Source organism: Vanellus vanellus (genome assembly GCF_965231255.1).
Source record: "Vanellus vanellus genome assembly, chromosome: 10".
NCBI classification, from domain to species: domain Eukaryota; kingdom Metazoa; phylum Chordata; class Aves; order Charadriiformes; family Charadriidae; genus Vanellus; species Vanellus vanellus.
This window is the reverse complement of record NC_138915.1, coordinates 4,748,946-4,774,488: the sequence shown is the minus strand read 5'-3', so window position 1 is coordinate 4,774,488 and position 25,543 is coordinate 4,748,946. Positions and strand designations below refer to the sequence as shown.

Here is a 25,543-nt window from a genome sequence, read left to right as displayed (position 1 = left end):
ATTATACTTGGTTGATGTCTTTGATATATTTGTCACAAGGACTGTATTCTAGAGAAAGTTTAGTTTATTGAAAAATAGAGAATAAGTAATGCTGTTTCCATAAGAATTCTTCACCACTGAAGCATTTTGTTTCAATGCATGTTTATGTCTTTGAAGGGAAAGCCTGGCAAAGACGGAGAACCTGGTCAGCCTGGTAGGGATGTGAGTAACTCGTACATTCCTAATCTAAGCAGACTCTTTTTATAAGCTTTTTTTTCTGATATGGAGAAGATCTGAGTGTGATTATCTTTCTCTTGAAGGGTTTACCTGGTGGGCCTGGAATAAATGGTGCTCCAGGAAGAGAAGGCGAAAAGGTATGCCAGGTTTTTTGTCATTATTGCTATAGTAGCTTGAAAATCTGCTGTCGCTGAGTTCAGCTCTGGCTGAGTAGTAATTGCATTGCCTATGCTGTTACACTGTTGAGGAATATTTGCAATAACTTTCTTGTGTACTAATGCGCAGTATAAAAAAATGCTTTTAACTTCATTGGTAGGGTGAAAAAGGTGACATTGGTCCCCCTGGTCCTCCTGGAATTGTAAGTTGCTGATCCTTTCTTTTCTTTCTGCATTTGGTTGAGTGTTGTCTCATCGTAAGTCTTGGGTGACTGTGAGTCCCATCTCCAGGTATAACAATAGCAGAACCAGTAAAGACTTCATATATTCGCCAACAGAAGCGATTGTTTCCTTCCTTCAAGATAGATTCCGTGCTCTAGGATTTGCTAGGTTACAAACACAAAGCTAGACTATAACCTCAGACCAGCAGAAATGCAGTCAGCTTCACTGAAGCCTGTTCTAACCAAGTTGGTTTGGCAGTAAAAATACTTCCTGTTGGGGATTGCTCTTTATTGGAATTTTACCTGGTAATTCAGTGGAGCAGAAAAAGCATCCTGTTGTTGGTATAAGGTTCAAAGTATGTTGAACTCTTCCTCCTTCACATTGCTTTACCATTCCAGTAACTCTTTTCTTGGCAAGTTGTTTCACATGAGCATGAAACATTTACAGGTCATTTCAAGACCAGGCATTGATCCAACAGTGGGACCAAAAGGTAGCAAAGGATTGCCAGGACTTCCAGGAGCCAAAGGGGAGCGTGGATTCTCTGGTAGGCCGGGACCACCTGGCTTGCCAGGTTCTCCAGGTAGGAGTGCAAGCATTAATATAAGCTATATGCTCAAATGTAAAATTGTTGTTTTTCTTCAGTCTTTTCACACTCCTTTTGACAGATGGATTGAGCAGAAAGTGAAGGCAGAGCTATTTAGAGCTACCTTTGAGCTTAAAGGGTGGCCCTTAGCTTATGGGGATCATACGAGGAATTCTGAACGTTCATTTCCCCTGCTGTGGTGAACAGAGGATGCTAATCATCAAGGCTGTTAAACAGATACTAGCTTAATGGTCTTAAGGGTAATTTACCTCATCTCACTTACCTATAACATACACTATCCATTGCATTTTACAGAGAAAATATTGTGTACCAGATGTGTGGTACCTGGCCATCAAACCTAGTCTCTGCTGTACTGCCAGTAGTAGAGTACTGCTAGTACTCTGCTGGACTGCCAGTACTAAGGGAGGAGATGACTTGAGTCTCCAGTGGGAGTGAGCTGTGACACCTGTATTTGCCTTATACAAGCACAAAGAAAAACATTACAATTCTAATGTTACAGCTTGTAAATGTTCTTTTTTCCTTCAGTACTTCCTTTCATTAGTCCTGTTTTACTTTTTTTACTTAATAAACTTAGTTGTAGAGTCTCAGGGCAATTTTTCAAACAAAAATGTCTGAAAATACAAAATGCACATATGTCAAACATTGCACATCATGTAGTTTGATTCCATAAAAGAAATGTTATGGAGTACTTACATGGAAAGATAGTCTTATCTGTAGCATTATTCATCGCATGTCATTGTCATCCTTGCAAAAAAAGTGATTTAAACCTTTGAGCTATTAAGGAACTGAGTTCTTCCCATCTTAGGGATCACTACTGTTGGACCTCCTGGCCCACCTGGCTTACCTGGTGAGAGAGGACAGAAGGGAGATCCAGGTTTACCTGGTGTTTCTATTCCTGGGCAACCAGGACTCGATGGACCACGAGGACCTCCAGGGCCACCAGGTCCCCCAGGGCCACCTGCACCATCTGTTCCTCCTGGTAAGTGACGACCACATAGACAGCAAGACTGAACAGCTTTGACATTCCTTTTTTTTTTTTTTAATTCTGGTTTCAAAGATGTAGTTTATCAGCAGCTGAAGCCCGTGACACTTCAAGCTATTCATATACGTTCTCCAAGTCACTTCCATTGCAAATCAGGACATTAGTGAGTGAACTCTAGCCTTAAGGACAATTACAGAATTTGGGAATTCAATGGTGTGAGTTGCAGTCTGGCTTTATCCTGCCTCCTTCTACTTCAAGTGAACCCTGCCGTGACTTACCTTTGTGATCCAGCTAGACTGGAGGAGAAGAAATCTTGTCAGACTTGAGGAACCTTTGTGCAAACTCACCCAGTAATGACAGTCCTTGAGGGCCAAGCAGATTTGGCCCAGATGTACAAAATTAAGTATTTTTCCAATTTATGTTATGTCCTATTTAATCCAACTAATGAAAGTTACATTAAAATTTTTGCATAAAGCAGGAGGTAACCACTTTGACGCTGTCTCGAGTAAATTTACCTTTCACAGTATGATCGAATAAATGTTCGGAGGGACTATTCCCTATTAAGAGTTGTGATGCCAGGAGAGTCAAAAGAGTAATTTTTCACAGAATTCCAGTTTCATTGGATAAATATTCCACTGTGCAGACCACTCAAAATTAGCTTGGGAGTGGACACTTTGGGTGAAAGCTCTTAGCTCCTTTTTGGTATAAGGGAAGTAGGGAATGGGAGATGGAATATGAAAACTGGAAAGCTGTAGTGGAGAGGGGTTAACACAGTTTGGGGAGGAATCTAGTGTCTAGGTGGCATTGGCATCTTAAGTCCCCCTCACTCTGATATTTCATACACATGCTTTTATTCTGAAGTTGAATAGTGGACTGTAGTGTAGAGATGGAAGTGTGCGGGCTGTGGGAAGTACTTGAAGATAGTGGAGGTTGTGAAGTAGAACTGATGATTGTTGTGTAATATCACTGACTGTTTCCTTTTGAGTTTGGATTACATTGGTGGGTTTTCATTAGCAGTTCTCTGAATACCCAAAACATTTGGTCTGTGGTTGTGTGGGTATATTGGAATATCCGCACAAATACTGTGAGGTACCTTTTTGTACTGAATACATGTATTAATCATGTCAGTCTAACACAAACGGATCATTGAACTTCTCCCAATTCTCCTTAGGTGAAGGGTTATGTGAACAGGGACCTCCAGGTCTTCCAGGAATTCCAGGACAACAAGGCTTTACAGGGGAGCGAGGCCAAAAAGGTGCAGTGTCATGGCTATCTTGTTTTTTCTCTTTTTGTTAAAGCTTGGTAAACATTGTAAAGCCTGCATTATATAAGGATAAACAGTGTCTTTTCCTAGTAGGGTTGAGTGCAGATATTTTCTGTTTCTGAGTAAGAAAGTTGTTTTGCTTGTGTGTAGGATAGTCCCTCATCTAGTGTCAAAGCACAGGAATCTCAAAGTGACTGAGATTGCTAGATTCTAGTGTGGATCATGATTAAAGTAAAATGGAACTTCAGGTTTATGAGTGCCTCCCAAATAGACAGAAACCAAGTGCTTTGTAACAGCAGTTGCCAACTCTACGTGAAAAAGTTTTATACTTCATGAATAAATTTGACATTTTTTATGGAAAGCAACATTGAAATTATAAATGCAATATTCCTAGTTTGAGTTGGTCAATCTATAATGAGTTTGTTTGTTTGGTAAGCAAAAGAAAGACATTTTTAATGTGTATCCTTGTTTCCAAAAAGACAACCTTGCAATGAGGATGCTGATATAGGTAAGTGAGAATCTTTTCCTAGCTCAACCATGGACATCCTAGATGACTTTGGGCATCTCACTTAATTTTGTATTCCTTTCAACAGAAGTCTTTTTTTCTCATGGAGATTGTAAGGATTAATAATTGACCTACATGAATTGCTTAAATACTACATTGATGAATGTCAGAAAAGTCTGTATGTGAAGGAAATTCCTAAACTTCTGGAAATCATAGAATCATAGAATGGTTTAGGTTGGAAAGGACCTTGAAGATCATAGAGTTCCAACTCCCCTGCCATGGGCAGAGACCATTCTTTTTTTTTTTTTCCATTTTTTATTTTTAAATGAAATAAGTTTAGCCTATTGTGAAATCAATGAAACATTCCCAGTATTTATTTTGCACTCTTGGAGTTTAACTGAAGTTTGGGATTTTGATATATCTGTTTTAGAGTTGTAGTTTGAAGTGTCAAGTACCTACTTTAGAAGAGGTCTCTTTTGCTGAGGAAAAAATGTATAGTTTTCTTTTTTTATTATTGAAAGCATTTTTTTGTTTTACTTTATTTTGTACTATCCTAAATAAATTCTAATCATATCTGATATTGCTTGTCTGACCAAAAAGCTTCAATCTGGCCTTCATGGGAGAAGCCTTCTTCTAATATTTAAGCAATCATATAATTACATAAAATAGTCATTTTGGACTTGGTATTATAGATCATTAGCAAGAAAACAATTGCTGTTGTGCTGATTTTTTTTGATGTTTTCTAAGATGCTCTACTTGATGCTTAAGTATGCTTTTTCAATGCAAATCTTTTTAGGTGATCAAGGAGACACATGCTTCAATTGCATAGGAACTGGAATAACTGGGCCTCCTGGGGAGAGAGGACCACCGGGACCTCCAGGTAGTCCAGGTAAGGCTGTACTCTTTTTTGCTTAATATATTCTATAAAGTCACTTTTGTGTCTGAGTATCTGTGTATAATGCTAGTGATATATCTGTACAAATTCAGATGCACAGTTGCTAGCTCCAGTATATAGTTGCATGCCCTATTTTGCATAGTTGGGAAGAAACAGCCTGGATACATGTGAAACACTCATTTATTTTTATTTTTATTTTTTTGAAAATCTGGTCTTTAAAAAAAAAAATTCTGATCAAAGACAGACTTGCAAGCATTCTTTATATTGGAGGTTTATGGTCTGCTATAGATTTAACTGAAAGAGAGAAATTGACTTCTACTACTCACTATTCCTAAAATGATAGAGGAGCTGGAGCTTAAGTGTGGCGTTTATTGACACTACTGATTTAACTTGCAGTTGCAAATTTCATGCTGCTCAAATAAAATACTAGACTAAACCTTGCCTGATTTTAAAACAACTTAGCTGTTATCTTATGCAAACAGCATGCTTTATATTTACAGCTTCTATAGTCTACAGTTTTGTTTTTCTTTTATTTTTTTCTGCACTACTTAGGTTCTCCTGGTTTTCCTGGACCAAAAGGTGAAAAGGGGCTTCCTGGATTAACTGGCCTTGTAGGGCCACCAGTAAGTGGTGGTGTTAAGTTCTGGTGGGAAAACAGTGTGTCATTTGTCTTGCATGTTTGGTAGATCTGTACACAGTGGACATGAATTCTTGTTGAATAATTCTTTTTTTGTTGTTAACTGCCTTGAATGTATAATTCTTATATTGTGCCAAACTCGGAGAGGGAGTGAAAGGAAAACTAAAGTGCCTTTTTTCTTTTTTCTTTTTTTTTTTTTTTTTTTTTTTTTTTTTCTTCAGGGATTCCCAGGATCCCCAGGTCCTCCTGGGAGACCTGGTCCTAAAGGAGACCCAGGGGATGTCCTGACTTCTCCAAGAATGAAAGGTGACAAAGGAGACCCTGGCTTCCCAGGACCTCCAGGTCTTCCTGGCATAGATGGCACTCCTGGTCGAGATGGACTCCCAGGTCTACCTGGCCCTAAAGGGGAACCTGTGAGTTACATTTTGTGCTGTCTTTGGTTGGACAGGTGTTTTGGGAAATCCTAGATGTATTTGATGTAGTGCAGATGAAAGGTCTGGCAAATGCACTTTATTCTGAATGTGACTAACACAGTAATTCTCTTCATTAGATGCCAATCTAGTGGTTAAGTACAGAGGTGCTCCCTGAATCTGTCAATGCCTCTAAATTTAAGCTGAGACTTCTCTTGGATAGTGTCAGATAGTCCATTCTGCCATTGTCTGCATTTCACCTATGTATTGTGAAGAATTAAGTAGCCAGGTTTAGACCTTATCTCTACCATGTTAGTGAGATGTAGGTAGCTAATGGCCTTGAGAGCTAGAAGGATGGAAACTGCCAAAGACTTTCAAAACAGAAGTAATGAAGGACTTTACTCCTTTGCTAGTAAACATATGTTCCTCTTTCCCATCCTGCTCTTCATTTTTTCAGGGCAGTGTTGCATTCAAAGGAGAAATGGGTATTCCAGGTGATCCAGGAATACCAGGTCTTCCTGGAGACAAGGGACTTCCTGGACCTCCTGGTTTTGGTCCACAAGGTTTACCTGGTGAAAAGGGCATCCAAGGTGTATCAGGCCGTCCAGGGCCTCCTGGAGTTCCTGGTGAGTAGGTCTCTGTGCTATTGAACAAAAGCTATAAAATAAAGTTTTGTCCTTTTGCTCTGGATAGTTCTCAGAACATAATGCTGCTGTTAAGCTTTTCCCAAAGGTGTTGTAAGAGCTAGTATTTATAAGTTGACTTACTGAAGGTTATCACACAATCACAAAGTGAGCAGAATTTGTGCTATGTTACTATAGGCACATGACTCGCTTCTGCTCTGATCTCTAGAGAAGCTTCTCCTTCTGAACTGATTATAGTGGAAATGCATTGTAACTACCATCTGGCTTATGCTTAACGATACTGCAACTGCAGCAGTTTTTGAAAACAAGGGTTTACTTTGAACAAGTTTGCTTTTGTTACTTTCTTGTCAACTGCACAGATCCGGATCAGGTTGTGCTGGTGTCAGCTATGGAAAATACTATTTACATGGTGGTACATTTCAGGAAAACTGCCTTAACATTAAAAAAGGCTTCTAAGCCGATAAGTGCTGTATAAGGCTCAAGGGCAGATAGCCTACTGGGTAAAGTGTTGCTGGTTATTTAAGTTCTTTGTAAGCTTGGGATGCGGCTAGTATCTTTTTCTGCTCAGGAAAAAAAAAAAAAAAAAAAAAAAAAAAAAACAAAACCACAGAAAAGAAACTCCTACTGAGTGATACATTTTTCTTTTTGATTTTAGGCCCAAAAGGTGACCCTGGCCAGACTATTACAGAACCAGGAGTTCCTGGTCCCCCTGGTCCTCCAGGAAGAAATGGTGACCCAGGTCTTCCAGGTAAAGCAGCAACTAGATATCTGGGGAATTCTAAGAGCTTTTTATTTTGACTGATTCTTGGTAACTATGTTGATTTTCTTCTTTTTACAGGAGATCCTGGTCAGCCAGGTCAGCGTGGCTTACCAGGGATCCCAGGTGCAAAGGGAGAGCCAGGTATTCCTGGCATTGGACTTCCAGGTCCACCAGGCCCAAAAGGTATGTTCACAGTCATATTACTGTATTGTACTGGCTGGAAGAGGGGATGTAGAGGGTTGTGTCTCTTCACTTTTTCATAGTGAGTAGATTTATGTCTCTAGAATACTTTAAAAAGTGTTTGTCTTGAATTTATACATCTTTTTAATAGCTTCAGAAGTATCAGGGAAAAAATCTGCTGAGCTATTATTCCTCTGTTCACTGTACTGCTCCTTCACGGTAGCTTACATTTTTTCAGTAAACCAAGGACACAAAAGCAAATGGGTAAAACTTTGGGAAATTATGAATGTTTGAGCTTAAATCAATAAATGATCTCCAAATGCTGCCTCAAGATGTTAATATTTCTGATGTGAACTATTTGTAATCTTTGTTAGAGCACACAGCATGGGGAATACCCTCCTCCAAGAGGAGTCCCAGAGATCCTCTGTGGCAAAGACTGTATACTCAAAAGTTCTCAGCTAAATGGGTACCCCTCAAGCATGCTTTTGAGCTAGCACAGAACCTCTTTTCAGAGATTGTTTCACAGGCCCTAAGCATTTCTGGAAGAGTTGTCCTAATGCTCTCTGGTGTCCTCCCCTCTGCTGCCCTAACCTCCATGCTATATGTAGGTTTCCCAGGGACTCCAGGCCCCCCCGGAGCTCCGGGAACTCCAGGTCGCCCTGGTCTAGATGGACCTCCTGGACCACCTGGTTTCCCAGGACAGAAGGTCTGTGTTTGCTTGTTCTATATTAAACTTCACTTTCTCAGTGTTTTCTGTGTCAGTGGGAAGTTGGTGGGGAGGATTTCACCTCTTGTTGTCAGCTTTTGATGGCGGGGAAGTCACATTCTCTACTTCAGGTTTGAGTGAGCATAGGAAAAAAGACATCGAACTGTAAGATGGTGGGCAATTTTTCTTTACTACTTCAGCATTTTTAGGTGAGGTTAAACTTAGAAAACCCCCTTTAAAAAAAAAAAAATGTTAATTTGTTACAGGGGGATCGTGGATTTGGAGTTCCAGGACCACCTGGACCCCCAGGACCACCAGGCACAAAAGGAGTTCAAGGACCTAAAGGTGATCCTGGCTTCCCAGGAAACCCTGGTCTCCCAGGACGGGCAGGTTTTGATGGAACCCCAGGGCCCAAAGGTATGGAGAACTCTCCCTTTTTGTTCCTCATTGAACTTTAGAAAATATAGACATGTTGGGAATCGTATGGCAGTTAAATACAAGCAGTGCTGACTTTAGAGCAATTACTTCAGGGTCTGTTTTTCCAAATCAGAGACACCTGTGTAAATGGAAGCTTGTGTTCTCAAAAGACAAGCAAGCAAAGGAGTAAATACCAATCTGTGGGTCAGTATCTGAAATTCTGTATTCTAAAGAGAAATCATGTTAATGTGGGGGTAAAACTTTTCCGATAGAATAATTGTCATATACCGTGCTTCAACATACAGAGGGTTAGCAATTCACAAATTCCTATTGTTCGTCATTGTATTGAACTGCACAGCACGCCTGGCTTGCTGGAGACCATCTGTTAAGTTTGATGTGGATTATGATATAAAACATGTCTTTGTGTAGCCTAGAAATGTAAACTGCATGCACTCTGCAGAGTGAGGACAAATCTCTGGCTTTCAGAAATAGCCTCTGGAGTGGGGTTTTTGGTTTTGTTTTTTCCTGTGTCAGATCCATATTTGTTTGCATGCAAGGATGAGATTTCAAGTACAAAGGGCAGGCATTCCGCTTCTGAAAGCGTCTCTGAAGTGAGTTCACTATTTAACTAAACAAGAGTATTCTTTTAGGTGACCCCGGACCAAGTGGACCACCAGGACTCCCAGGCCCACCAGGCATCCCTGGTATTGGTGGTCAAGGTCCACCTGGATCTCCAGGACCTCCAGGTCCTGTTGGCCCCCCAGGTAAAACTCGCATGAATTGTACCCTTAGGTCATTTCTGGCATATACCAAGCAGGTACTCAGGACACTGAGAGTCCCACTGAACAGATAGGCAAGGAAAGATAGAGGCTTCATGTTCTTAGCTTGGCTGTCTTGCTAGTCAAACAGGTAAAGCTTCGTATATCATATTTTTTTACTGAAATCAGAAGTGGAATTACATTCAGCCCTGCTGTTTGCACAACTTAGAGGGGTCTCAAGGGTGTAAAAGGACACTTTGGAGAAGACTTGGAGCCTCAGCAGAAATTCTAGAAAGTGTTGTGCACAATCTGTGACAAAATCTCTGTGAAGGGGTTTATTGCAGGACTCTGCAGGACAAGGCAGAAGGAGCAGCACAATGTCAGTGCAGAGGCTTTGGGGATACAGAAGAAGAGGAAAGCTGCCTTTAGCTACCTGTACTGTGCTGTCATTACATTGCTTTCAAATAGCAAGATGGTTCTTAAATTCCAAAGCAATTTTCTAGCTTACCAAACTGTATTCCAAATTCACTGGGTGAGAGGTATTTTTAAGTATCTCTTTCACATTATGATCCAGAAAATTAATTTCTCGTTTGGAAAAAAGAAGACAAAGCCAATATACAATGCTATTTGTCTTCCTACTTTTCATAGTGAGTGCAAAATCAAGAGAGTAATTCAGATTCTCCTTGAGGTGGCTAGGCATGTTTTGTTGTTTTTTTTTTTTTTTTAATGGAAGCTGAAGCACAATTTAACTCAGTTAATATGGAAAGAAAGAAAGCATGTGTATTCCAAACTAGCTGGTTCGTTGTGTTGTAGAGAATAAAATGTTTTCCAAGTACTGACATGATAGTGTCTTAACAAAAGCCTATCAGTAAAAGAGGTCATACACGTTCATCTTGTTATAAGTGCACCTCAAAAAGAGCTTTAGAATTCCTCTTACAGAAACCTCTGAGTTCTGGAGTTCCTGATTCCCTCACACACTTTGGTTTTGCAGAAAAAGTTTTGAGTCCTGATGGTTTAAAGTAGGTTGACAAAGTAGAATCTAAGGGTAGTGATAATTAGGAATATGTCTCTGATGGAAGTTTGATTGTCTTTTGTCTAAAATGACTGGTGAATGATGAAGATCTATAGGATGAGGGGGAATGGCCTCAAACTGGAAGAGGATGGATTTAAATTACATATTAAGAAGTTTTTCACTGTGAGGGTGGTGAGGCACTGGAACAGGTTGCCCAGGGAAGTTGTGGATGTCCCATCCCTGGAGGTGTTCAAGGCCAGGCTGGATGGGGCTTTGAGCAACCTGGGCTGGTGGGAGGTGTCCCTACCGAGGGCAGGGGGGTTGGAACTAGGTGATCCTTAAGGTCACTTCCAACCTAAACTAGTCTGATTCTAAGACATGAGCTTGTTCCATCTTTGTGCATAAAGGATACGTGTGCATGCGTGCACATCATTGTATTCACAAAGTTTGTTCCGGGAAATTCCTTTGTCCCTTCATTCAGTGAATGAGTTTGCTGTGCACCACCTCCTCATGTTGCAAACGTGTGGCAGTCATCACAGTGAGAACATTTGCTGTGGACTTGAGCATGCCTGCTGCTGAAACTTTTCAAAACTCATCTGGTTCTTGCCATGCCTGTATGAATGTTTACATTGCATGTTTGTGAGCTACACTTTTTGAATTTGTTTGTGTGCCGGCACTAGGACTGGCATTGTTTGCCATGCATGCTGAAAAATTCATGGCCAACTGTAAGACCATGGGTCAGAGGTTGGTTGATCTTATTCAGATCTTTATGAACTGTGAGCTGAGATTCAGCTAAGTGCTTAACTTTAAGGTAGGCAAGCACTTGAGTAAGTAGGCCCATGGAGTTTGAGTTCTGCTCACATACATAAAATATGGGTCATGTTTAAGTTGTCTTTTTCACAAGTTTCCCATGAGGGAAAGGAATGTGTGGTCCCTGCAGCAGCAAGCCTTGAATGTGTCCAGTGTTAAGAGCTAGGGACAGAAGGGATCTGGACAATGTGCACAGAAGTTCCCTGAGCCAGCAGGTGGGTCCTCTGCCTGGCTTACTGTGCTTACTATATACCATCCTGAACCTATGGTTGCACTTGAGGTTGAACCAAAACAGAAGGTAATGCGGGTGTGGATTTGGAGTTGGTGGATGGGATGTATTGGTATGGGTTTGAATATTTCATCCAACGCATGTTCTTTTGTCTTCTTGTAACGTCCCTTCTGATGTTAGCCAGAATTTGATTTCGTTTATTCTGCAAAATACCAATTTTGGCAAATGCATAATTATTACTAGAGTTGGTGTATTTGAAATGCTTATATTTTCATTCTTCATGTCTGTACTGACTAATCATTGTGGCTACTAACAGCATGGTGGCTCTGAAATCTAGTGCATGGTTGAAGGTCCCACTTGATAAATCGTTATTTCCCTTGGTGCTGCTATTTCTCTGTTTTGTGCAGAATGCCTTACATTCCCATCCCCCATCCCTTGTTTGTTTTACTAGACTGTTTTGATTCTGTTCCTTTATGCAACATTAGGGTAGAGTTTGTGGGGCTCTGTGTTTTAGGCAATTTGTAAAATTGTTGAAGGGATTTCCCTGTTCAGTTTTCTTTCCCTGCACCACCGTTTCTTCAAATAGTTTGCAGTAAATCAACATTCTTTTTTTAATATGTAACAAATTACTTTAGAATTTATTGTGTTGTCTATATTGTTCTAATTATGACCTGGTTACATTTTTGAGAACCAGAAATTCAATTTGAATTAATTTCTATTTGAAAAAGTATCTTTACCATTCTAGATATGGCGTTTGTCCTGTTACTGGGTTATATATTATTTTATCTTTTGGGGGTTTTTTTTGTACTTGCTGACAGAGACCCCTTAAACACAGAGCACGTGCAGTCCCTATCTGTCCTCTGGTACTGTTTTTTATCTGCAAAGTTAGCACCGTGTGCCTGGAGCTGCTGTAGTTCAATGTAGTGTTAAGCTGCTGCTAAAGGGGAGCTTGCTTATCATTAAATAAACAGAAGTCTACAGCCTATGCTGTCAAGAAAATTTGATCTTCCTTTTTAGTGTGCAAAGAACACATCATGACATAACTCCTAAATTTGTTCCCGCAGTTGAGAGCGGGCGTCACCATTATGGAGTTAGAGTAATGCTGCCTTGTAGGTATTCATGAGGTTTTGGCATGGTGTTGTCACAATCTCGGTAGACTATCCTAGGGCACGTAACATGTAATATACTGTCTCTGTAGGTGTAACAATGTAAATTTGCATAATAGAACTAAAAGAACAGTGGAAAAATTATTTAGATTTTTTTGTGTGTTTTAAAGAAGCAGCATCTTTTGAAAATCCCTATTTGAAAGGGATATACCAGAATGTGATGCAGCTGATTGGAAGGGTGTATGCTGTTCAGAAGGTGTGCAAGCCAATATTGAGTAATTACAGTTTTGTGCAAGAAACAGCTCAGAAAAAAGCATGTTCCCCACTTGGAAAGAGAATACTAGACAAGGAGAGAGGGGGAAAATAATTTTATTTTTTAAATGTACTATCATTATTTGAAAATATCTCACTGAGTTTCTTGGTTTTGCATACAGTGGTGGCTGCGTTTTGAAAGAGACCTCCAAGTTTCCTTGCAGTCTGGTTTCTCTTAACTGCATTAGTGTTGTATTCTTTGTACTTAGATCTGTTTTCGGTAACTTTAAGGTAGATTTTTCTCTTTGTTCTAATCTACATGTGCTTTATTTTGTTTCCTAACTTAACGACTATTACAACTCCTTACTGCTACCTGTCTCAACTTCCTGATGAGCTCTAACTCGTTGGCTTTTGAACCTCAGGTTCCCCAGGTACTGTGGTTTCTTTACCAAAGCCTTTTCTTAACTTCAGATTTAAGAAATTTTGTCAGCTACATTTCCAGAGTGAGCATCTTCACTGATACAGTGCACTGGAGGGAAACAAGCAGTCTGCTTGCTTCAGTAGTGCCTCAAGCTCAGTATCATTAGCATTAAAAAAATCTTAAGCGTGTTTTGGCAATTCATGTTTTTCATTCAGGGAAGCATAATGCCATGCAGAATTTTGCTATCCTTCAAAATATTCAGCTGATGTTCTCTTAGACTATAGTAAAATGGAATCATTAATGGAAATATATTATAAGAATCTCAATGATAAAATACAAACCAGTCTAATCAATCTTGGCTTTTTGTTTTGTTAATCTTACCAAAAGGGTTGTTGAAGAGAGTTGTTGTTTTCCTTTTGAGATTTTCTGAATTGCATTTGCTACAAGTTGGTAAAATTTTAGTAATGCTTCTCTTTGGGAGAATATGGCCTTTTAACACCTGGCAGCCAGTAAAAAATAAATGGCTTTAGAAGAATTGCAGGGGTTTCATCAGTGCTAGGAATGGACTGCAGATAAAACCTAGCTATTGCTACAGTACTATGCCCAGAGACACACAGATCTCAGCCTTGCCTTACTTTTTACTAAAAGATTGTGTCTTAACAACACTGTCTAGGGTTGCAGGGCATTCCAGGGGAGAAAGGGGATCCAGGTCCTCCAGGCTTCGACGTTCCTGGTCCTCCAGGTGACCGAGGAACCCCAGGATATCCAGGACCCCCTGGTCTCCCAGGGCCTCAGGGTTCACCTGGACCACCTGGCCGGGATGGAATACCTGGATTTCCAGGTAAGTTCACATTTTTTTAACCTGTGGACAAAGACCAAACTGTAATTACAGGTGGATGCTCTTTATGCTTGGGTATGCCAGCTTGTCACTGTCGGGACGGCCAGACTTTCCTCCCATGTCCCCAGTGGCTCACCTACTACAGGTGTCTTCTTAAATATGATCCGGATCTGTCAACAGCTCTGCCCGCTGTCTTCAGCTTCACGGGGCTCCGTCCCCACAGCTATTTCCAGTCGTCTTCTTCCTTAGCATCACGTCGGGATCACCATTTGTGGCGATTTAAATGCACGGACTCCAACATGCAGGATCAAAATCAGCTTTATTAAGCAAGCGTGCTCTTTATATACTTTGCTACCAAGGCCAGTAATTTTCTACTTTACTTGTTTACACCATCGCATACTCTAAAAGATCACGTTCCCACCGAAAAGGGAATCTCTCTTCTCTGTGACCAGCACCTCCTTATCTTGGGAGTAGCTTCACACAACTTCATCGTCTGCCAAAACAGTGCTGCAGTTGCTTATTCCTCCCCATTAGTTCTACCACACTTAACCCTTCTTTTGCCTCAGTCCCCACACCAGCTTAATGAGCTTCGAGGTTTATCCTATCCGTTTAAAGTTAGATACATGCAACCTTTTACATCTTGTAATTTAAAAAAAAAAATATAGCAAAATCGGTTGCATTAAAATTCTTGTCACCTCTCCACTCTTCCCTGTAACTCGATTCAAGTATTTTTGACATTATTCTGTTTCATAACTTTCAAATGTGATTTGAACATCATAGTTAAGACACTTTTCTGATTTAATTTGAGATTATTTTTTTCTAGTCACTGTTACAATTTAGAAATAGAATTTGTTTAAAGGAAATAACTACAAATGCTATCAATTGGATCTAACGTACAGTTTTACATATTAATTTCCTTATTCTATGTGTTAGACTATTCAGTTAAGATAGTCTGTTTCGCCTTCTGGGATAGAAATCTCAAAAGTGAGTTTTTAGTATCTCTGTCTTCAGATAGACAGAAGATTCTAAAAGTAGTGTATACCTAATTGTCTTTTTGGCTTTCAATAAATTCAAGTATGCTTTCTACCGTAGAGAGAAAATTTTCTTCCCAGGACTTAACTGTGGAAAATTTGCCACAATTTTCAAGTGTCATTTTTATCTGATTTAGACCTATACAAGAACTGAAGACTTGCAGTTCCCTTAAAACGGGCTTTATATGCATGTGCTGGTTGATAAATACCATAGAGATGCAGGGAAGTAAAAGTTAAGTACTGATAGGTTTTGAGGTTTTTGTTCAGAATGACAATGGTAATTCAATGCATTTAGGTGCCAAAGGCGAGATGGGCGTCATGGGAGCCCCTGGTCCTCCAGGGCCTCCAGGAACTCCTGGAAGAAATGGCCTGCCTGGCTTGAAAGGTAATATTTGTTTTCTTTGCCTCTGAAGAGAATGCAGAATGCCGTTTTCCATGTCCTGTATGGAAAGAGGCTTTGTAATACTAACATCTAGATCTTCATTACTGGGATCTGCTTAGGTTATCTTTTGACAGTGTTGATGTTCAGGATAACTTTGCAGTCTTAAGCCATTGCATTCAGTCACTCTTTTTTAATTGATGTCATGAAATGTTAGCTATTTTTAAAACATTACCTTTGGATTGATGGCATTGAAGTAGGGCAATATTTCTGAAGTATGTTGTAAAGTCTGCTCTAAGCAGTAGAAAGAAGAAAATCATAGCTTTGGGTTATGGAGTCATCCAGAATCAGCTCTATAGGTATCACAGAGAAACTATTCTATCTACATTTTCCCAATCCCCTTGTTTGAGATGAATTTTGAAAGAGTTTAGAAGAAAAACCCATTCATGTCCCCAGAACAAGGAGGCTTTGAATCCAAAGCTGCTGAGCTGTTGCCACTCCCCTGTGCTAGTAGCACAGTGTGGTGGGGCTTTGGGAGCTATCTCGATGTGGGTCGTACAAAGAGCTGCTTCCTCTGAGCTGGGCTGGCCAGAGCTGACAGACTCCAGCATACAGATGTCCCCATGCAATCTGCTCACTCAGCTTTGTTCCAGGGCTTAAGATGCTGTGAAGAACCTTGCATAAACTGACTGATCATTTAGGGAATCCATTCATGAAGTCAGAATTCACTATGTAAGAAAAAGCATTACAAATATATTGGCCTACCTTATGGACTATATTTTTTTCCCTTTTGTTGTCTGTACCTTCTGTAGGTAACAATGGATTACCTGGTCCGCCAGGGCCTCCTGGACCAGTAGGACTGAAAGGTGTCAAAGGTGAAGCAGGCCTGCCAGGTCCACCTGGAAAAGTTGATCCGAAACAGCTAGGAGCAAAAGGAGAAAAAGGCGAGCCAGGTGTTCCAGGTACAGAACTCTGCATGTGGGTCCGGGGAGGTGGTTTGTCCTCTCCAGATAAGAGACCTGTAACTGAATCCATTACCGTTCATTCTTACAGAAAAAGATAAACTCAGAATATAGAGGTGGCTTAAGGTTCTCTTATTTTAGGCTTTGTTTTTAAGCGGTTCTGTGACCAAGTTGCTCCATAGGGTTAGTTTATGATGTCCTTGCTCATTAACTTTTACTATTTTTTTTGTCATGTGGCAATATTGTAATAGTGCTAAGGTGCTTTCAGCAGCATTACAATTCAGTCTTCTAGGTGTTACTCCTAGGCATGATGAGAAGAAGTTGTCATGGCTGCTGTGCTGGCTGCATTTCTGCTGTCTCCAAGGCCCTTGGGCCTTTGCCTTGTAGGGTGGTCATCTGCTCATGCATCACCTCCAGATTCTCCCTTTGGGTATCTCTGTAAGCTTACCCTCCCCTGAGCTAAATGTCATCTCTGTGTGTGTTTCTACTTGGAAAGCTGGCAGCCTGGAAGATTTTCTCAGTACACTCAAGTCTGTTTTCTCTCTCACTTGCTGGCTCCCCCTTCCTCCCTCCAAGGGTTCTAATGTCTCCTTTGAACTCTAAATTAGTCTTGAGTAGAGCAAAAATACTCTACCCTAGAGAGAACCAGAATGCCTTTCTCTAATGTTGGCCCAGCCATTTTTGTGCTAATTTATCTATTGTATTAATTTCTGTGAAGCCTAGGTAGGATTCTGAGGCAACTTTTTTTTTTTTTTTTATTTTTCCCTCTGTTAAGTAAGAGCTGTGGAGGGCAGATTTAACTATGCCTGCAGGGCAGCACAAAGTTATTGTATAGGACTACATAGAATTTGTAACAATCTGCTAAAATACCTGTATTACTTTTCATAAAATCAGTCCCAAAGTGTTTCTGGTGTAGCAATGTAGTTAAGCACGCATGTAAATAATCTGGATGAATATAGAGAGGTTAGCATGGAGTCTGCTTATCTGAAAAGGCAGTCCCTTCTGAATAAAGTATATTGGCATTAGTCATAAAGTTACTTTTTCCTCTATTTACTTATATTGTTCCTGTTCTGTACTAATTTTAAACTTTCCAGAAGCAATATATTGTGTTCTGTGATACTTCTCTTTGCTGAACTAGGAGGAATTGTATTTATTGAAGAAAAAAATCCCCATTTGGATTTTTATTCGCTTATAGTTATATCTGATCTCTTAAGGTAAAAGAAAACATGCAGTAGTAGTAATAGTAATACTGAAAATGTATCTCTTTTCCCTTGAGGTATTCCGGGTTTGTCAGGACAGAAAGGTTATCAAGGTCTTCCAGGTGACCCAGGCCCACCGGGACTTAGTGGCCCACCAGGTGTGCCAGGATTGCCAGGTAAGTAAGCAAGGCCTCAAATGGACAGTTTTGAGGCGCAAAAATTTGCGTTTTTTATTTTTTTTTCTTATCTCATGGGATTGGGATGTTAATCCAGGTATATCTAAGCAAAGCCTAGGGATTTACTAGTGCTGCAGCACAGTTTTGGGACATTTTAAAGTCATTATCCAACAGTGTGCTTCGAGCTCTTTCCTTCTAATAGGCCCGAACACAGTTATAAGCTGACCCCATTGAAGATTAGGGAGGCTTTTAGGATGACTGGAAAAGTGCTTGCTGCTTGAGCAAGCAACATGACTGCAGGATCTGCCAACAGCAATGGTCTGTTTCATATGTTTATTTCTTATATTGTTAGTCATTATAATCATACTTTGCAAATGGCCGAAGGAGTGCATTGCAAAGGCTGTTTGGATGTCACATCTTTGCTTTTGCTTGAATTGCAAGGATCAAGAAAATGAATTCTGTTTTGCACTGCTTCTTCCTACAGCTGTAACAATTTATCTGAAATCTTGAATCTTCGCTTACTATGTCTAATGTAGGTCTTGCTCTAAATATCTTGTTGGGCTTGGGGAATTTTTTAATCATCTAGGACTCAAACTAGTTTGAGCACTGTATGTAGCATTTAATTCCATAATAGAAGCTACTGAATACCTATTGCAGATGAGAAAAAGGTAATGTGTTCATTCTGCAGAACAACTCATGAGAGACCAAGTCACACCGGTACTAAATTGTTTCAGATGGATACTAAATCATGAACTGAGATTTGACCCGTTTCATTACACTAATTTTCAAAACAAAGAAGTTGCCCTGATCAAATCTTGGCTCACAACAAAATGGGTGTGAAAAAGCATGTAGGGGCCGTATGAGGCAAAAGCAGCTCCAAATCCATTGCCTTTGTAATTAGATGACAAGCATATTCTTATGAGAACACATGAATATCAAACTTTTTTATTTATTGCCATTAATTAACTGAAACCACAACTTCCCTAGGCATCAAGGGAGACACAGGACTTCCTGGGCAGCCAGGACCAACAGGACCTCCAGGGTTAAAAGGTGCCATGGGAGAGATGGGCCTTCCAGGTTAGTTTCTGTGCTTGTGTTTTACTTCATTTTGGCCAGTGTTTTCCTTTTATATAGTAAAAAGGTGGATTTGCTTGTGTGCAGTATCTAATAATATATTTAAATGGCAGTGCAGGTGAAGAAAAAGCCCTACGTACATGTTTGTTGAAATAGTATATAAGAAATTGGAAATACCCATTAAAACAAAAAATACATTGTAAATACATATTATTTTAAAGTGCTTATGGATGTAGAAGCAGAATCATCTACACTTTGTAACTTTCATACTTTTCTGTTTTCTTAGCTTCTGCTCTGTGAAATTTCAGAAAGATGATTCTGTAGACACACCTGTTAGACATCAGACACAAGCAAAAGGGGAAGGAGAAAGTGAATTCTGTTATTTAGAAAGATTGCTGAAACAAATTCCAGTATCTGAGGATTCTAATATTAAATTGTGCTTAGATACTACAATGAGATATTTGGATTTGTGTAAATTAAGAATAAAAGAAAGCTTAGAAATGTCATCAAAACCATTTACGTATTCAAAGCCAGCCAGTCAATTTGCTAGTCCTTCCTTGTTCAGTTGCTGTAATTTGAGTGATTTCTGTAAACCACTGCAGAACTTGCTTATTTATCTTTATGAAACTGGTATTTGACCTTTTGGACAGGTCCCCCGGGAATTAAAGGCAGCCAAGGAATAGCAGGACGTCCAGGGCAGCCTGGGCCTGCAGGATTTCCTGGATTGAAAGGGGAAAAAGGTGACCCTGGTCTTCCAAGCATTGGTATTCCTGGTCTCCCTGGACCAAAGGTACATTTACAAAATTCTTCAACAGAAAATTCCATGGGGAAAATGGATTGTGTAGATTATTTTTTTAACTGTAGTTTAATAGATATTATGTATAACTGTAAATATGTATATAAATATATATAAAACAAGCAGGGTTGGCTGTGGTTTGCTGTTTTCAAGTGAGAGCAAAGATTTCTAATTTTAAAGGTGAAAATATGTATAATTTAGTCTGGTTAAAGGAGAAGATTGTTTACCAGACCTTTTAAGTTGGGCTCAGTTAATGGTCTAGCCTGTGCTGTGACACCTGCTGACATTTTGGTAGTTGTTAGGGATTTATACAGTTAATATTACTGTTCCCATGTCTAATTATGTAGTTAATTCTGAAAAAATTAGGACAACATGCATTTGAGAATAAATTACGAAGGAGCTGATATATCATGATTGCTGCTTAAAATTTTAAAGTCTGTATAAAGAATGTGCACTAACACTTACCTATATCATCCTTTCCGTCACCCACAAAAACATGACAAAAAAGACCTACAGAATATCTAGCAGCCTCCACTGATGCCTTAAAATTGATGTTGTGCAGCAGTTAATTTAGAAAAAAACATTGCATGGTTAAAGCTGCACAGACTTCTTTTTTTCTTCAGCATTATCATGGGGTAAAAATCTCTCTCCTGAAAGACACTTTTTTCTTTAAGGTAGGCCAATTCTGAGGAAAAGCTATGATTCTCTATACAAAATTGTAGGGGAAAGAGTTAAAATCTTTACGCAAGATGGTTAATATTAACTGTAGATAAGGAGAAGTGGACACAATATAATGGTGACCTTTTTGTGATGGTAAGACTGGGAACGTACAAGAGCAGCTTTACCCACCTTACAAAGACTGGCTTCTTATTTCTGCTTAATGTTTTCTAGGGTGATCTTGGTTTGCCTGGATACCCAGGTAGTCCAGGCAGTAAAGGTATAGCTGGAAATCCTGGTTTGCCTGGATTTCCAGGGAGTCCGGGTGCAAAAGGAGAACCAGGCCTTCCTGGATTCCCAGGTAATTCTAAACAGGATTTTTTTTATTTTCCCTCTTGCTTACATTGGTACGTATATCTAAACACAGTGGGTAATCGTTGAAGGGCTGCAGCTTCCTTCAATGTTTCTAGCAATCTGCTGTTTCTAAGCTTTGGGCTGTTGGAATTGTCACTGCAAGAGTAAGTGTGTGAACGCTCTGCTGAAGAGTGCCTTTGGAAATTACTCATCTGCTCTGAGGGGATGTAGTGGTTGTGCTAGCTAATGCTCTCCACTCCCCACAACAGTCACTCTCGCCTCCTCTGACCCACAAAATACCTATGGTTTTGGCTCCATATTTTTCCTTCCTGAATCAATACAAAAGTGTCATCAGGAAAACTGGGCTTTTAAAATAGCATTTATTATCTAAAAATATATTCTAAAGAGAAATGTCTTTCTGAAATGTAATGAAATGAGGCTTTGCGCTCTTCTCTAAAAAAATATTAATAGAGATTGTTTATGGGTATATGTCAGTTCTTTTATTCTCAATTTAAAGAAGCAAGGTATTTACCTATACTGCATTTGCAGCAATAAAGACTGTGTTCTACAAGCATGCTTGAGCTGCTTTAATGTAGGAAGTTAGGCAATTTATAACAGTGTAGTCATGGCAGCGGGAAACTTAGAAGATGACAAAACCTGGCCATGAACCTGACAGTTTTTAACCTCTGCTTCGTGCCACGCCTGAAAGGCTGCGAACGGTCAAAACGGTGTATTGAGATGCTGTCTTCATCCAGCTCAGATGCTGTTCAGGAGAGACGTGCTGTGATTGTTTTTCCTACCCCCCACTCGGTTCATGCTGTAGGGGGTGAGAATATGGTGTAAATTCTAATTAAGACTGGTTTTATTAAGCTGCCTTTTCAGGAAAGGAAAAGAGGATTAGTGAAGGACTATTCAACCACAATTCGTAATGCTTTCAATTTGTTGTCAAGCAGAAACACCCGTCTATAATATGGTGATTTCCTAGCAGACTGCCAGACTCACTGCGTCCTTGGCTGTGGGCACTTAACAATTAAGACAGAGTCTTGAGAGTAGCAGTAAGGACAGTTGTGCTAGTATGTCTTGTTTCTGTATGCTCTTTGTTTGACAATTAATCTGCTTGATTAGCTGTAAATCTGCAAAATTAGCATAAATACAGTATCTTGATACAACTAGCTCGTTTGTTACCTGGGGCATCTCGGATTATGGTATTTCAAGATCTGAAAAGTCGGTTTTGTGCTTAATTTGATTGAAATGCCCATACTTTACAGGAACACCAGGAATTCCAGGACCAAAAGGTATCGAGGGGCCTCCAGGTAATCCTGGCCTGCCTGGACCACCTGGGCCAGTAGGTGAGCATGAACAGTGCAGAGAAGGACAGATGCTTCTGGGAAAAACATAACACACGAAGCCACTTCCTTTCTTCTTATCTTTTTAACATGAAAACATATCTATATGGATACTCAAACACTATTGCACACGCTTAGTTCACTGAAATTAAACAGAAAAGTTTTAACTTTCTCTTGATGACTTGTGTCTACTGTCAGTCATCTCATTAGGTATTGAAACAAGAAGTTAACTGTTTCAGTATTTACCAGCTTTATTTATGTTAAGTACTCTAGTGGTCTAACCTGTTTTTACAAGAGCAAAATTCTAATTTATCCTAAGGGGAAGCATTATATTCTTTTTAGCAAACACTAACTGCGTAAAAGATCACAGGCCTGAAAGCCGCCTCTAAATTGTCAGGGGAGAGGGAAAGGTTTTAATTTTAAGATTACACCCCTTGTGAATGTGTTATTACATTGTCACACCTTTGGATTCAGATGGTGGGGAGAGGGGGGAAGTTGGTTGGTTTGTTTTTTATTGCAGGTTAGGCATTACTGTGCTAATGTGTTCTATCCCCCTTTAAGGTGATACTGGTCGTCCTGGCCCTCCTGGTCCTTCAGGGGAGAAGGGACAGCCTGGTCGAGATGGTATCCCTGGACCAGCTGGTCAGAAGGGCGAACCAGGTTAAGTATCCTTCCTGTTTGTTTTCTCCTCTGCACTGTGGTGTCCTGCTTTCTCTATTCTATTTTTCTTATAACTGCCCATATACCTTCAAAGCTGCTCCTGTGGTTCCCAGCTGCTGAACAGTTCACAAAGGGTGCTGTCGAGCTGCCAATGAAGCACAGGACAAGACTTCAATCAGCTTTTAGATTTTTACTACCTGATTTCAACACCAGCCCCTGTTTCTGTATACCATGGTAGCTGTATTGCTTCAACTCATTTTCATTTTTGGTTGAGGCTCTATCTTTAAGGCAGACATTACACTGTTTATCCATTCTGTAACTGTTTCAACTCCCAAAATCTGAAAGATCATCTTGTGAATGGATGGAAATACTTATGAAAGTTACAGATGCATCCTGTAGCACAGCCTCTACCTTTGGTGTAGACTGGAGAGTGGATGAGAATCCTGGTAGTCTCAAGGGATTGGAGATTTAGACAAAGTGCACTTTCATCATCCTCAGCCTCATATTCTTGTTCCTGGAGATCTGAAAGCTGACAGTTTATTAGCTGAATCTGTTTCTTTTCAGGTCTACCAGGTTTTGGGCGCCCAGGACCTCCAGGACTCCCAGGATTGTCAGGTAAAGTTTCTCTGTTGTTCTCTAGATATATTTTACATTCAACCATTTAAATATACACAAAAAAAAGAAGGGCATGTTGTATGTTCTACAACAAATGAATGCCATAGCAACAACTGAAATAACATATTTTTTTTCTCTCAGCAGACTGTTTTCAATTAACCATGGTAATAAAGACATTCATTACTGACTCCTGAATTTTTTAAATTAGCAATTATACAGAAAGAATAGATCCACACAGGATAATAACCTACCGCATTGTGTGGAACTTTGCTGATTTGTCTCAGTAAATAAAGCATTCATACAACAGATGACAGATGAAGCTGCTTTGAAAATATAGCTGCTTGCTATATTTTCAGATGCAGCTTCACAACCTAAATTACATTACTTTCCTGTAGCATTAAAGCTCCTGAATTCCTCAAGCTTATTTGAAAATTTTGCAAGTATGTCTTAACTTTCAGCGGTCTCACCAAAAAGAGTCTTAATATTGACATTTCTTCACAGAAAACATCGCTTGTAGGCTTACAAACTCAGAGGATGTTTACGAATTACAGCATCACTGAGTAGTAAAGTGAGACTTAGTAAGACCTTTTAACGGGTCAGAACCTATAGCACTTTCTCCTGCAAGAATTATTAGCCCTAACTCTTTTCTGAATATTAGACCAATTTTATACTGTCTCACTGTGCAAATGAGGTGAGTTGTGGCCAGACCTTCTGCAAGAGAGAGAAATGGCTCTGTAAACTGACATTTGGACTTTTTTGCATATCAAATTTTAACAGTATTCATAAACATGGCTGTTGGGTTTTACAGGGCAAAAAGGAGAACTGGGGTTACCTGGCCCACCAGGGCCCCCTGGACTTCCAGGTCTGAAGGGAGAACCAGGTTTCCAGGGATTCCCTGGTCTACAGGGTCCACCAGGTCCACCAGGATTACCAGGGCCACCTCTGGAAGGTCCTAAAGGTAGCCCTGGCCCACCAGGTGTTCCAGGAAGGCCAGGTAAGAGCGTGATCCATACCTGTCAACATCTGCCAGTACTTCCATATTTTGCTGGCAGGTTATCAGCCTTTAAACTTTCTCAATTTATTTGGATTGATAAGTTCAAGCCTCATGGCATAAGTCTTAATATTTGTGGCAACCGGAGGATTTTGTTGCCAAAAGTAACAGCATCTAAAAATAAAACGGTCTCAGTTTCTATTAATTTCTGATACCTGGCAGCAAAAATCTAATGCGTTAATAAGCGGGAGATTCTTCGCATGCTGTCACAGTAATCATCTAGCAAGCACGATATCGACTTTTGAACGTCTGATACCTTTGCAGTACTGTCACGTGATCAGCAAATGTCATCGCGCACAAAAACCCAAAAGTAACAAACCCCATCATTTTAAAAGTCATGACAATCAAATTCACGCTACCATCACAGCATGATCAAATTGGATAGCTGCCTCTTCATCTTCGTGTCATGTAACATAAGTCATTGCTGCATTGTCATGTGGCTCCCATGGACTCAGTGCACCATCATGCCGGGTTCATCTTTCCGTTCCATGTTTGCATTTTGTTCCTGCACCAACTAACTCTGGGAATGAAAAAACCACTATGCTGAGATAACATAGCTGAGCGACTCCCTGGCATGTATTAGAATTTGATTTATATTTTGTCATAGAATGTTTATTTGCATTTAGATACTGCTCTTGAAAAATTTAACTTTAATGAACCTCTCCCTTCTGGCTCAAGCTTATTGCTGTATCTTGAGTCCAGAAGTATTTTGCCAGCAATAAGACTCATCTCACTTAATGTGTTTGATATTCTCCTTAAAGGAGACTAATTTCAAACCAAGCTATTGGTTGATTACAGTATATTTTATTTTGCATATTAATGGAGAAGTAATTTTTTATTTACTCCCCTTAAAATCTGACCTCAGATTTTTCTGTTATTTAAAGATTCGTTTGGGGAAAGTTAGTTTTGAGTTGGTACATTTGTAAAATAGCTACTGTACATATATTGTACATTTTTGAGTGTCAAGGGAGAGTTTAGTTTTGCAGTGCACACTTGGAATGATTCTAAGATTTGCTTTTTCCTCATGCTTGCTTCTGATACAGGAGGAGGCAATCCCACTGAGAAATGTTTTTAGAATGGAATTTTATCAAAGTATTTTTACTAGAACTGGAATTGAGTAATACTTGATTATTCTCAATGGCACTATGAGCTTTTCTCTCGTGCAGAGTAAGCTATGAACTCATCTATCCTAACTGTGCATTTAAAAAATGAGTCATTAT

At 39.8% G+C, this 25,543-nt stretch overlaps 1 protein-coding gene across 1 annotated transcript in view; it reads left to right on the top strand.

The window, feature by feature from the left end:
- The window catches only part of COL4A5 (collagen type IV alpha 5 chain), a gene marked incomplete at its 5' end in the record, with an annotated part of 85,196 nt that overhangs the window by 48,113 nt on the left and 11,540 nt on the right, over positions 1-25,543 (top strand). Inside the window, 26 exons of the mRNA XM_082488274.1 lie at positions 157-201; positions 300-353; positions 533-574; positions 1,041-1,173; positions 2,003-2,176; positions 3,351-3,434; positions 4,745-4,837; positions 5,396-5,466; positions 5,702-5,893; positions 6,348-6,516; positions 7,190-7,282; positions 7,373-7,477; positions 8,083-8,180; positions 8,447-8,597; positions 9,248-9,361; positions 13,859-14,026; positions 15,350-15,439; positions 16,246-16,395; positions 17,672-17,770; positions 18,758-18,847; positions 19,495-19,634; positions 20,532-20,658; positions 21,920-22,000; positions 22,559-22,657; positions 23,222-23,272; positions 24,081-24,266. Of these exons, the coding sequence (XP_082344400.1) occupies positions 157-201; positions 300-353; positions 533-574; positions 1,041-1,173; positions 2,003-2,176; positions 3,351-3,434; positions 4,745-4,837; positions 5,396-5,466; positions 5,702-5,893; positions 6,348-6,516; positions 7,190-7,282; positions 7,373-7,477; positions 8,083-8,180; positions 8,447-8,597; positions 9,248-9,361; positions 13,859-14,026; positions 15,350-15,439; positions 16,246-16,395; positions 17,672-17,770; positions 18,758-18,847; positions 19,495-19,634; positions 20,532-20,658; positions 21,920-22,000; positions 22,559-22,657; positions 23,222-23,272; positions 24,081-24,266 (2,899 nt within the window). The remainder of the gene's footprint in view (positions 1-156; positions 202-299; positions 354-532; positions 575-1,040; positions 1,174-2,002; positions 2,177-3,350; positions 3,435-4,744; positions 4,838-5,395; positions 5,467-5,701; positions 5,894-6,347; positions 6,517-7,189; positions 7,283-7,372; positions 7,478-8,082; positions 8,181-8,446; positions 8,598-9,247; positions 9,362-13,858; positions 14,027-15,349; positions 15,440-16,245; positions 16,396-17,671; positions 17,771-18,757; positions 18,848-19,494; positions 19,635-20,531; positions 20,659-21,919; positions 22,001-22,558; positions 22,658-23,221; positions 23,273-24,080; positions 24,267-25,543) is intronic.